Below are 14,083 nucleotides of genomic sequence, written 5' to 3' on the forward strand. Positions count from 1 at the left end.
GACATAAAAAGCAGTGTCTTCTAAAATTTGGGAAGCCATCTAAGCTGAAATCCAAATACATGTCCCAGTCTCACATTAAAATAAAAAATTAGGTCATTTGATTTCCCTTACCTGAAACCGTGTGATCCTTAGAGTCTCTTGTTATTTTTATCCTTGCGTGAGGAAAGATGTAGTGCACAGTCTTCCCGTTCATCTGTATAATCTAAGACATATATGTGATAAGGTGAAAAATCAATGTTTAAAGACAAAGTGTAATATACAGGATTAGACTTGTTTTTTAAGTGTGTTGGTTTAGTTAATAAAAGATTTCATTATCTGTTTCCCCTTGGCAAATGAGATTTCTGAAACCAAACAAATTAGTGAATGCAACCTGTGTCTTCTGTTTTATGGAACTTGGCTTCTAAATGAGATTTGTGAAATAATGAGAGATAAAAACAGTGAAATATTTGCTCATATCTGCCTTAATAGGATTTTATTAGGATGAAATCTTCTATCACCTTGGAAAAATGTGAATGAAATTACAAACAAAATTAAGTTTACTAAAGAAGTTTAAGAAGTGCCTGCGTGGCTCAGTTAAGCTTCTGACTCTTGATCTCATGGATCGATTCATGAGATGAGTCCCACGTGGGGCTCTGAACTGACAGCACGGAGCCTGCTTGGGATTCTCACTCTCCTCTCTCTCTCTGCACCAACCCCCAACCCTCTTCCCTGGCTGAGCACACACATGTACTCTCTCAAAATTAACAAATAAACATTAACAAAAAAAGAAGAAGTGTGTGAGAGTACTGAACCAAAATATTAAATAGAATTTAGAACTCAAGAGAGGTTGACTTTGTGAGGAAGGGTCTTTGAATACTCGAGTGGTTTTAATGTGTAAATCCAGATGTAAGAATGTTAGAATTCTATCGCTAGAATTTTACATATTAAAAGTAACATATGCATTGAAAACTGCAAGCTTAAATTATAGCCTTTTGCTTTTATTCTCTTTAGGAAAGAATAAGCTTAATCAGGTTTCTGATGAACAGAAAACATTCCCCAAACAACAGCAGAATCCTGTGGAGTCCAGGAATAGTATATGATTTCTTCAAAGTAAAACTGAAATGTTGTCTGCAAGATTATAAACCTATTATGGTAAGTATAATCAGTTAACCTAAGTAATGCATACTACCATAACTTTGTAAACTAATGAAAGCCTTATTTATTGGGGGAACTGGGTGGCTCAGTCACTTAAGCAACAGTCCTTGATTTTGGCTCCGGTCATGATCTCATTGTTCCTGAGCGGGAGTTCCATGTCGGGTTCTGTGCTGACAGCAGGAACCTGCTTGGGACTCTCTCTCCTCTTTCTCTGTCCCTTCCCCTGCTCATGTGCTCGCTCTCTCTCTCTCTCTCTCTTTCTCTAAGAATAAATTAAAAACATTTAAAAAAGAAAACCTCATTTATTTTCATGGAAAAAAAGAGTCTATACATTTTCCTTTTTTCTTCCTGTCTTGTTTCCTCTGTGTCAGTCTCTGTCTACCTCTCTCTCCTTTCTTCTTCACTCTTAACTTCTCTCCTCTGCGTTTCTTACTCCCCCCACCCTTCATCTTTTCTCTTTCTACTTCTGTTCTTTCACTTCCCTCAATCCACATTTAAAGATCTTCATTTTTTTTTTACTAAAAATTAAACCATGTGCATTGAAAATTCTACAACTATTAGATATACATGAATCTTGGTTTGATACTGTAGATAAGCAAAACTGGTATTATTTCACTTTATTTTAAATTTCTTTAATTTCATGTTTTATTTAACAACCATCTTAAAAAGTCACGTTTTCCACTTGGTCAAAAATAAAGTAGGAAGACACATTTTCACCTTTTGTTACTCTTTCCAAATCTCTAGACTAGGGAGAGTTGGATGTAATCTCAATGCATTTGTTGCACAGCTAGGAGACAAGTAGGATTTTCCAAAATTTTCCCCAGAATTTTATCAGCTAACAATGATCACCTTCTAAATTGTACCTATGATGATGTTAGTAGAGGGGATGTTAGCATCTTCATTTCTATAAAATGTTGCTTTCAGAACATCTCCTAACACCTCATATAGTTTCAGAGACTGTCTCTAACAGCACCACAAACTCACTTAATAAATCAAAAACATAAAACTGCCATAATTATGATCAATGTGACCAAAAATGTGTAGAAAAGCAGTGGTATCTATCTCCCATGTATGAACTAGTTGAATCTTAGCTTTTCCCTAAGCACTGCAGGTGAGTGTTCAGAGTTCCCCAGGAGATGGAGTTTCAGGGGACATGTTGCTTCTGTCAAATAGGAGTAGGAGCAAGATGTGAAGCACTGCCCACACCTCTCTCCCAGAGCCTGGTCTCTGGCCTTGTCTTTTGGTGATTCTGCACTGAAAGAACTATCATCTTTATGCCTCCCAGCAAAAGGATAATTCTTCCTTCCTACACATATTCTCATGAATAACTGAGCCTTCAAACTTATGAAATGATAACACTTGTGTTAACATATCTGCTATTCACAGAGACATTCATCCTTTCCCTCTCTTAAGCACCATGCATGCGAGCTGCAGGGATGAGAGCATCCTTCTTGTGTTCCAAGGACTGTGCTAGGCCCTGTGGTGTATCAAATCGAGAGCCCCTGCTCCCTGGGAGCTCTCAGCCTGTGACATAATGCCTGCAAAACCATTGGAGCACAAGGGAAGAACACTTGCCCCAATTTGTGGGGAGGTGGTGGTGGTGTGAGAGAAGTCTTCTTGTAAGACAGGACATGGAGACCTAACTGATGAGTAGAGTTTGACAAGGAACGAGAAGAGGAAGAGTACTCAGGGAGAGGGAACAAGACATCCAAAGGCCCCGAATGTAAGGGAGGGTGGCTTCTGCAGAAGAGTTTAATGTACCTCAATATTGCAGTTGCATGAGGATTGCAGAAGACACGTGTATTAGTGCAGAACGTGGAGGCAGCTGGCATTAGTCAGGAAGTGCTGACCTTTATACTCACCCTGTGAGGGCTATTAGCCCTATTTCGAGATGATGTAAAGAAGGAAAATCCATATTTGTTTCCTTTCAAAGTGTGTATGTGTATATATATATATAAATACATACATATATATATGTATGTATATATATATACACACACAAAGTATATATATTTATATATATATATTCAAAGTATATATATTTACATATATATACAAAGTATATATATATTTATATATATTCAAAGTATACATATATTTAAATATATATATATTTAAATAATCATATGATTTTGAGTTTAATAAACATTCAGAAAAAGTTTTCTGGGTGTCTCTTGAATTTTTACATAAGATATTTTTAAAAAAGCAGAAAAATTCATTTTGCACTAGTCAGTCTGGGTTTATTACTTCGCCTCCAGAGCATTTTATGGGTATAGATTCTTGTTATGCATACGTTGCCAAATACAAGCATTCAGCTTTATTAGTACCAAGAGCTCAATATTACCTTTTTATGATTACAGATGCAAACAAATGAATAAAATGAGAATGCCATTGGGTTATTCTCTCTAGACCAAAATACAGTTATGGTGACTTAATGACAAAGAGTATTTGAAGATAAATATTAAAGCCAAAACACATTAATTTTGCACTTTATGCAAATGTAATCGAAGCATATGTTGTGTTCTATGTAACTTCTGTGGAAAAAAACTATAAGGAAATCAAAGCAATTAGTGTCACACTATTTGTTACTTTGTTACATATTTGTTACTTGATTGGAGGAGGTTGAAGATTATAATCTGGAAAAGGCACAAAATGGTATCTGGGGGGCAGACAACTTTCTCTTCCTTGGTCTGTATATTGATTATATGGCTGTGCACTTTATAACTAGTCTATAATTCTGTATATTTGTGGTTTTGGTAACTACATATGTAGGTTTTCATTTGTATGTTAGACATCAAAATTAAAAAATGCAATAAACTGGGGTGCCTTGGTGGCTAAATCAGTTAAGCATCCAACTCTTGATTTCGGCCAACGTCACGATCTCACAGTTCATGAGTTTGAGCCCCATGTCTGGCTCTGTGCTGACAGTGCAGAGCCTGTTTGGGATTCTCTCTCCATTTCTCTCTGCCCCTACCCTGCCCATGCTCTCTCTCCCTCTCTTGTACTCTCTCTCTCTTTCAAAATAGTGAAATAAATTTTTAAAAATGTAATAAATCTATAAATGTAAAAAAAATAACTTTTAACACAAAAATACACATTACTTTATTACATTTACCTATAAATAATTCTAACAAAGACCCTCACATTTTCTACTTTATAAAAAACAGTAAGAAATTCATGAAATGATTCTTAAATATACTCTCTCTGCTTAATTTTGGCATTATATGGGTTTATAAATATATTTTGTTTAAACAGGATGCATTATGTCCTCAGTGCATTTAAATCATTAATAGGCAGATGTTAGTAACAGAAAATTAAAATTAAACAGTACTACTAGGGTTATTAATGTTTCATCTACATACAATAGAATTGAGGTGGACATAGATCACGTTAAAATGTATCCTCCAAGAATATTGGTTGAATAAATTAGTTGGCCAAGACTATTCGAAGCATTCATGGAAATAGTAGTGTCGGGAGATAATTATATAGAAGTTATTTTCTAGCTCTGTAGTTTATATATTTCATCTTATTAAGATTTCTTTAAAGGATTTGTGCTTTCAGTGATCTGATGTAGGTTTGCGGGAAATACTAAACTTCAAAGAAACAAATGAGACAGGGAAGATATAAAAAGTAAGTCATTATAAGAGAGAAACTCATAGTAAAATATATTCAAGAAGTTAGTTTCAGCTGACAGATTATTTTCATAACTGCAGATAAAAAGAGTTAAGTTTATACGTCATAAACATGTTCAGAATGAGTTTATTAATTTTTCTTGCTCTCCAACCTGTTCTATTTGGTGAGATTGAACTCCAGCTATATATACAATTTTAATAATAACAAGGTAAGCTAAGAAAAGTATACGTCAATTACCTGATACATTTTAATGAAGTAGAAAGAAATGGAAGTATATAGACATGTATATAGAGGTAAACACAATCCTAACACAAAACCTTTCTTAAAAATATTTATTTACATATTTATTTATTTACAGTAAGTGTGTTCCTGAATGCCCTTATCCTGTTTGACCCATCAACTCATCCATGGTTACCAGAGGAGAGGTGGGTGGGAGATGGATCTAAGCCAAATCTTATCAAATATATCAGAAACAGTAAAATAATATTTATAATATAGAAAGAAGAATCCCAAGATTTCTAGAAAATATATATAAAACCAAACAGAACAAAATTTGGAGATCCAGAAGTCCTATTTAGCAGCAAGAAATTTATCCATGAAAACTGAAATTGCTTTGGAAGAAGTAAAATTTGAGTATAGATATTATCTTTTCAATAGTACGTATATGGGCAAAGTCATCTTTTTTATACTTTAATGTAACAAACATTGAAGTAAGGTACAGTAAGTTCATATGATTTACCTTTGCCATTCAAAATAATTGTCTTCTATATCAAAGAATCACTAATCTGACAAGATGGTTTAGGAATTAATAATGTATATGAAATAAGTCAACTGGTTCTTCTGTGGGTATTTTAATGATTATGGGTACACAGTCTGAAAATATCTATCTTTTAAGGGAATTGATTTAAAACCATTGGGCTTAACACAGGAGTCTCCTTCAATTTATCCAAATGTTGATCTCCTAAGTGTCTCTCAAAATTCATACAAACATCACCTCATTGGTTCTAAAGTGAATATGGACATGCGTTTTGGTATCATATTTATCTAATTGTGAAGTTTATCTCTAAGTTTAATTCCATCTATAAATAGATATTAATGAATATTATCTACTTTATGCATTTTTCTGATGATAAAATACAAAGATAATATAAAATAAATATGTCCATATAATAGACTCTAAAATATAAATTCTCCTCTTTCCCAAGTGAAGCTTTCCCTGTCCCAGCTGACCTGGTTTGGTCCACTCCCTTAATTGCTATATTTCTTAACACCTGAACACACTGTTATTGGAAAGCACTGAAATTATCCACACCAATTTTACCCAATATTCCGTAAGTTCTTTAGGAGCTACATGTATTCTCCTTGTATACCAGTGTTGGGTAGGTTGTACAAACTTAATTATCTTTTGGAGGATTGAATCACTTAAATTGCCCAGTCATTGCTGCAAAGTCAATAGCCATGGGTGATTCAATAAGGTACTTAGTACTTTAAGTTACTGGAAAAACAATTTTTTTTTATGAAGACTTACCGAAGTCCCACGCATTTTAGGATAAATGCTGAGACCATTCTAGGATGATTGCTTGATTGATTGATGGCATAATTTTTCTTTTTTTAATTGCAGTGGGGGATAAATCTAAAAGAGATTGCTCAATACAGCACTTACTTGCTCTTGATGTTGACTAAGTGGTCTAGAGTGGACCAATCTTTCTGGCAGTTTGCGATCCAGACCATGTCCATTTTCCAAACGAGACTCCCTGGGTTTGTCAAACCAATCTGTTTCTTCACGACGCAGATGATAGGCTTTGGAGACCAAGGAAATATCAAACATTGCAACCACAACTAATACAGATGATAGAGGACAGAAGATGCTCTGAAGTACCAACATGCTCCAGGCTTGTTAGCCATTCATGCATTTCAAATACAACTTCCAGAAGGATGAGAAAAATCATTTCCAACACTATGATAAAAATTTTGTACCATGGAGTAACTTAGAAAAAAAATAATGCACACACCTGTTCAAACTCTCAGGGAAAATAAAATAAAATTTTAAATGAGGAGAAGAAATTTTGATAGTGACTGAATCAATGAACAAGTGAGTATGCCTCAGAAGTGATTTTATTCAACCTCAACCCTTTAGTTTCTACTTTCTCACCTCTCCCCCACTACCTCCACCTATCGCTAACATCTAAGGAAAATGTCTTCCTTCAGTACAGAAGATTCTGTCACTTTCCCACTATTGTATCAACCACTACTATGTGGCTTCTGGCTTTGAAAACCAAGTGAATGTTTTTGAAAACATGACATTTCTATGACATTCAATAAATAAATGAAACATTTATTTCTAAGAGGATCCCAGACACTACTGTTAGGAACATGCGTGCCATACTCACCTGGTAGCCTACTATTAAAATATATTTACAATTTTTTATTAAAATTAAATAATTATTTTCCATGCAGTCACAGATTTAGGAATTCGACTGAAGAGCTGATTGACTGCTTTCTATATTTATAATGTGGCAAAACTTGACATCTTAAAATACTGTTTGAAATGCAACCACATTTAAGTACATAATAATTTTAAATTTTTCAGCCCATTCAGTTCTTGGTAATTCCACGGTCTTTTAAAGCTATTATTTGGTGCCCCCAAGTCCCATTTTACCTAATACATAGAATCTGACTTCATTTAAAGTTTTATTCTTTGCAAAAAGATCCCTAATTTGTAAAAGGGTATCTGGAAATACACTGTTGTTTCCTAAATGGCAGATGGAGCAGTCTTTCTCAAGTTCTTGTGCTGAAAGATTCGTTGATGGTGCTATAAACTTAGGCTTTCTATAAATTCTAGCATCTACAATGCTGTACTTTTGAGTTCTACCAACTCCTCATAGTTTCCTTTTTCTGTCTACATCCTTGATTGTCCTCTCTTCAAAAACTTCTCAACACTTTTTTTTCCCCCAATTTCCATTACATCTTTGCTGGTAGGACTGGCAACCCAATAGCATATATACCACTACTCACCTCCAGACCTCCTGTGATCGGGGTCCTGTGGTCACCTCCTGTGATTAACCATAGCATTTACCCTCAATAAGTATGATGACTGATGATGTGTCATAATTTAGTCAGTCTTCAATTTGAGGAAATCCAATGTTACATACCTGGTATGTGGCTGTATATGTGCTTGTCTGATCTCTAATAGGAGGTTCTAAGCTGCTTGAGGATAAGGCTTTTTCTTTTTTCCCCTCTCTCAACACTAAAACAATGCCTTCTAAATGCCATAAAATAGAACACGTGTTTGGGAGATGAATTAAATAGAAATATTAATCATCAACTAAAGAAAGAAGTTAAATGTCCTAATTATGATACAAACATTAAAAAATAAATGTTAATTTGGCCCTTGAACTTCATTAACAGTTACACAAACTTTACTCACAAACTCCTTGATAATATTATGGTTTTTAATAGTTTTAATTTTACACTAAAAAACTAAACTTATGAAAAAAATATTTAATATGAGTCATTTGATAAGCAAATACCAAACAAAATTATAAGTTAATCATTGGTCTCTATACACTAGATTATCCTCAACCACAGTAATAGTTATCTTATCTTACTTCTTACATATTCCTATATATTCCTCATGAAAAAAATCTAGCTGATTTTAATAAATGAGTATCTTAGATGATGTAGTATATGATTTCATTTGAATATATAACTTCATTAATTGTATTTGAGACACAATCCTTTAAATCATGTTTCCTTCACTATGTCTATGCCAATAAAGCAGAATCTCAACCTGATTCAAATTTTGTCAATTTATTTCTGATTACCTACTTTGGTTGTCTACTGTTCCTTACACTGACTCAATATGTAACTAAGTTGGGATATCTGTCATACTTTGCATAACAATTTATAGATCAATCAAGTACAACCAGAGAAATGAACCTACTTTTAAACTGTATTTTTTCTTCATAATTTATAGCTAATTGGACATAAATGCTAGTTGTTTCCAACTCCAATCGTCTGATCTTCCATGGTAGATCTGCACTTTAAAAATTAAATTTTATAAAAAGTAATTTCCAAATGAGTTTAAATAATTTGCTACAGATTAATATCTCCTTGTTTTCAACTGATGATATTTTCTTGCAATCTTAAATGTAAACTAAAAGTAAGCTATTTGGGGGTCTAGCATTATTCACAGCCAACCGTTATATGAATAGTTCAATTATATTCAGTATCAAACATATGTTAAAAAAACATTTTTAAAAGACACTATATTAATGCTTTATTATTTATTTTTGGCTTGGAGTATACTTTGAAAGAATGTTTTCATGAAAATATCTGTATTGTAGAGATAAATATACTTGACTGCTTTGAGCTTAGCTTTCCTCCAAATCCGCTCCAAAGCAAAGGCAATTGTGCCCTGCACATAATCAACCACGCACGCACGTCAAACTGTGGACTTCAAGCTAATGGCCTTACATATTAAGCAATGCAAATGATGCTTATCTAGATTTTATCTCAAGTGAGCTACTTCAAAATTAACCAAAGTCATATAAAACACATTTGAAAAAATATTCTTAGAGTCTATAACCTAGAGTTTAATTGAATTCAAGGAAAGCACACAACAATTTGAAATCAATTAAATTTGTTTTGTCTACTCAATACTAAACAGCCTATTAGAATGAATGTTAACACTTCTCAAAGTGATCTTCACATCATTGAATTACAGATATAGCATATGTTTGGTAAAAATTTATTTAAAAATCCCTGATATTTCATTAGTTCACAAATGAGTTATGTAATTAGGAAAAATATTCTCTAATTTTTCCCTTACCCAAGGAATCCAAGATTTCAAAAGAAAAGCTGGTCATCACTTTACCAGAAGAAGAGTTAATATGTTCATGTGATTTAAAAAGCAAAGAAAATAACTAACATTTTAAAACATACAATTTTCAAAGATAATCACTATAATTCACACACATAATGTTACATATGTAATTCAATTTGTTATAGTTGTCCTTTATCTAATTCTGTATAAGCATGTTCTTTATGACTAAATTTCTTGTCTTATTTTTAAATACATTTTAGTTTAGTTGTGTAATTTCATTGACATTTAATTTTAATTATTTCTTTGATATCATCTTTATACATTTCACAATTTTGTATGCAGCATGATGTCTCATCATCTTCTTTATGAAAATAATGTTTTTCATACAGCCCTTGATGACTATGAGTATATGTCATCCAAACATATAAATGTGAAATAAAACATTTGGTTATTTTTATAGGGTTGTATGTAAACAAACACATTTTGGAATATCTAGATACACCTACATGTCTGGCACTATGTTGACAAAACTCCATGATGAATAAATGAACTTGTCAAATCCTGTCAAATATATGCTCAATGTACACACGCAGCCTTACGTGTTTAGTTATGCCGTAAACCTGTTGGAGTTTTTGTTTTATCTTGTTATTTTACTAATATGTTTATTGAAGAATCTTCATATTCTTCTGCACAATTGTTTTATATGCATATAATGTGTGTAAAATGTGGACTGTCAGAAAAGTAGAGAAAGAAACTGTTTCCACATAATATCATAACCTTGTTTAACTAGAGTCAAACAATTGACTAAACAAAAAATATACGAAGAGTGTGCTTTATTTAATTGAATAATTATCAATAAAAATGGTCAATCCAATAGCCTGTAGAGAAGAAAATAAGTCAGAAAGTAACGAGTCTGTTGGAATTTCACTAAGAGGAGTCTGTCCACTTTCAGATTCAGTCATTTAATCTTTTTACATCTAGATTTGAATTTCTAAAATCATATCAGTGTCTAGATAACAGAAGTAGAAAGAAAATTCTTTTCATGAACACTTATTTTCCTGTGAGTCTTTGCTGAAAATGTCAGGTTTAAAAGATGAGATGTTCATGTTAGCTTAGTGCTCTACAGTCTTCAAAGGCATGCAATAATAATGCTTTTATTTGATGAGAAATGTCTTATTTTCAGGACTCAAATCATACCTACGTTCAAATGTAAACCATAGAGGAGGGAGAAAAAAGAACCAAAAGTCATGAGTCCTCTTGGCATGGAAAGGACACTTTGTATTCCTGTAAGTCTCCTCCCTTGTCACAAAATTAGTGTACAAATATTTTATTCTAAATCTAAATAATGTTTCCTGCATACTGCTATGATTATTTATTGTTAATATCACATTTAGTGCTAAGTTTTCTAGTTATGTAATGCAAAATGCACAAACTTGTCAATTACGATATTCATAGTGAGAGAAATAAAATATGAATCTTTTATTTAAGGAGAATTATAAAATTTACATTATGTTAATATCAGGTCCTTAGCCAAAGAGTCTCAAAAAGAGAACATTCTCTGAATTAATAAACAATGATATCACAAAAATAACATAAGTACTTTTCTATTACAAAGTCTAGCAGAATAGTACTTAATAGCTCTAAATCTTAATACTTTCACAAACTGAAATAAACTGACCAGTATATTTAGAAATGCATTTTTTAAAAAATAAAAGAAACATACAATGAAAAACTTTCCAGCTATGGAATTAAGGGATGACCATATTTTATTGACACAATTACTTAATAATGGTTTCGGAAAAGTGGACGCCAAACAAATCAAGCAAACAATCAAGAAACAACAGTAAAATAATAAACTAAAAAGAAATAAAGAAAAGCATGCTAGGAAATCTATACACAAGATCAAATTTCCATTTACAAGAAATAAAATTGAAGTAAACATGCAAAAGACGCACTAAAAAAGGTAGAATACATCCTTGGAGAAGGAAAATTAAACATGCAGAAAAATAAGAGTTTGAGTTTTGAGAGTAACAAGGTAGGTTGAGGCCCAATTTACCTTCACTGTCTGACATGGCATGTTGGAAGTCATCCATGATGAACGCTATGTCACGGTCATAGCCTCTAGTTCGTGATTCTTCTCTCATGTGTTGCTGAACTTCAGGCAATGAATGACTTGATCCAAACTGATCCCTAGTGTCTGCAGATATTGGTGGCAGGGGCCCAGCTGCAGCCCTGGCCATTCCCATTGGCTGGCCAACAGGACTGAGTGGACTTTCCTCTTCAGAATTCTGGGCCACAATTGGTATTCTTCCTCTACTCTGGCTAATTGGTAAACTGGTAGGCTTAGTTCGGCCAGAAGGTGAAGCATGACTAAAGGAAACATCTAGAGCTTCAGCCTCTTGAGCTTTCAGTCTTAGGGAGGAGCTAGAAGAATCTCTTTTAATTGATAAATCAAGCCCATAGACAGACGAAGGTCTGGAAGAAGGTCTGGACCTGCTGCCACTACTGTATGGCTTATCTGCTTCATCCTGCAAAGCTGAACGTAGGGTATTTCCCAATGTGCCCAGTCCTGTTCCAAGGGATGAGCCCATAAACTTCTGTTGGTCTGTAATATTTTTTCTGAGTCCAAAAGTGATATCATCTTGAAGAAGCCTTGCTCTGGAAGAAATGCCGCCAATAGATGAGGTGCTAGAAGTCATATAGCTTGTATAGTCAGGTTCAAGGTCTCTACTTTCTTGAATGGGAGAAAATTTTGACATTTTAGGATCAATTAGTGATTTCTTATGCTTTGACTGCTTTTGATAAAGTATGGCTGCTGGTAGTTGTTTTGCTGCTTGTTTTTCAAGTGTGAGTCTACTGATGCTGTACTTTTCGGATTTTGGAAAATGTCTATAGCCAGTATCAGCATGGTAGTAATGGGAAAGACCAGCAAGGTGATCTAAGCTCTCTGCTCCTCTACGGAATTCTTGTTTAATCTGATGTTTCAGAAGCTTTAACTCATAAGGATCCTCCATGGGATCTTCCTCTGCTTTCACATAACTATGCAATCTGGAGGAAGTCTGTAATGGTGCCAGGAAATCTGTCACTTCTTGAGACCTACGTGTTTCAGTGGATCGAAGGAGACGGTCTGTTTTTGACAGATCCTTTTCATGAAGGCTAAATGCAGTGCTTAATGCTGCTGTTCCTTTGGTAATTTCTCCAATGTCATCAATTAGGACATAATTTCGTGGAGTATGATGGTCAATATCTGCATAGAAAGAATCTGCAGATATGCTTGATATTGGACTGCTTGCCATACTACTTCTTTCCTCCAATCCTATTCTCAAGTCTAAGCTATTGTACTTACTCCCAAGGTGGGAAACAGCATACGTATTATCAGTAGAAACAGGTGCTATCATCAGGGGTTGGTTGCGAATTACCTCATAGTTTGAAGTTATCTTGGGCTCCAAATATAATGTAGTTTGCCTTGGCTTCTGTTGTATCACCATCATTTGTGATGGTAACTGGTAAGAAGGTTGTGGGGTTGGTGTAGGTTGAGCTTGAGGTGTGAAGGACATTGTTGCCACAGCTTGAAATGTTGGTTGAGTCTGATAAGGTGAAACTTGCTGATGGTACAAAGTCTGTTGCTGAAAATGGGACTGTTGGGTATATGGGGTGGGTGCTTGGGTAGGAAGAGCAGGGGAAGAATACTGGTACTGTGTATAAGGACTTGTAGGAGGAACCAGTTGAGATTCTGTTTGTGTTTGCGGGGGTATAAACTGACTAAATTCAGTTTGGGGAGCAGTTCTTGGTCGCTCTATGCCATGCTGACTTTCTATTCTGGTGGGTCGGGTGCTGCTCACCTCACTGTCAGACATATAATCCCGATCCTCAGCTACTCCCTGGAGGTAGGCACGCTCTCTCTTTTCCCTCTCCTTTAATAATGCCTCTTTCCTCCTGTTAATTCCCATTTCCAGGTACCGTAACTTGGCATCGATCTCCTTTTCTTCCTCATCAAGTTCTGCTTGTTTCTTTCTAAGCTTTGCAGATTCCCTCTCTACAAGATCAAGCTCTCTGTCTATATCCTGGAGAATCTTGGCCCGTGCCATTGTGTTGGTTCTGCAGATCCTTCTCCTGGAAACTGTGCCCATTGTGCTGTATGTTGACTGAGTGCCTGTGGAGGTCTCCTCGGGAGGTGGGTTTGGCAGAGTTCTCTTAACTTTTTTCTGGGAGCCAGAAGGTGTCATGGTTTGAGAACCTTTTGTCTATAATTAAACAAAAATAGAACTTTATTATAAAGGGAAAATATTTTAACAACTTTATAATTTACATTTTAGATTAAAATGATTTTGTGTATGTTTTAGCTATGACAGCATAAGACAACAATTTTATACATTATTTCAAGTATTAGTCACCAATACAATTAAATGAAAAACAGTTTTTCCTTTCTTGGTAAAGTAGTTAATTATTATTATAACTTCTGTGACATTAGCAGTGAGTTTTGAAATCAAG

The 14,083-nt window shown here is 34.3% G+C and overlaps 1 protein-coding gene across 1 annotated transcript in view; it reads right to left on the bottom strand.

The window, feature by feature from the left end:
- Positions 1–14,083, bottom strand: part of PCLO (piccolo presynaptic cytomatrix protein) — a 411,980-nt gene that overhangs the window by 134,356 nt on the left and 263,541 nt on the right. Inside the window, exons 7-9 of the mRNA XM_047096771.1 lie at positions 11,649–13,836; positions 6,431–6,567; positions 112–202 (exon numbers count right to left, since the gene is read on the bottom strand). Coding sequence (XP_046952727.1) covers positions 112–202; positions 6,431–6,567; positions 11,649–13,836 — 2,416 coding nt within the window. The remainder of the gene's footprint in view (positions 1–111; positions 203–6,430; positions 6,568–11,648; positions 13,837–14,083) is intronic.

The sequence above is a fragment of the Lynx rufus genome, unplaced genomic scaffold (genome assembly GCF_022079265.1).
Source record: "Lynx rufus isolate CCGP_SWC_20201006 ecotype Redwood Valley unplaced genomic scaffold, mLynRuf1.p SCAF_4, whole genome shotgun sequence".
NCBI lineage: Eukaryota > Metazoa > Chordata > Mammalia > Carnivora > Felidae > Lynx > Lynx rufus.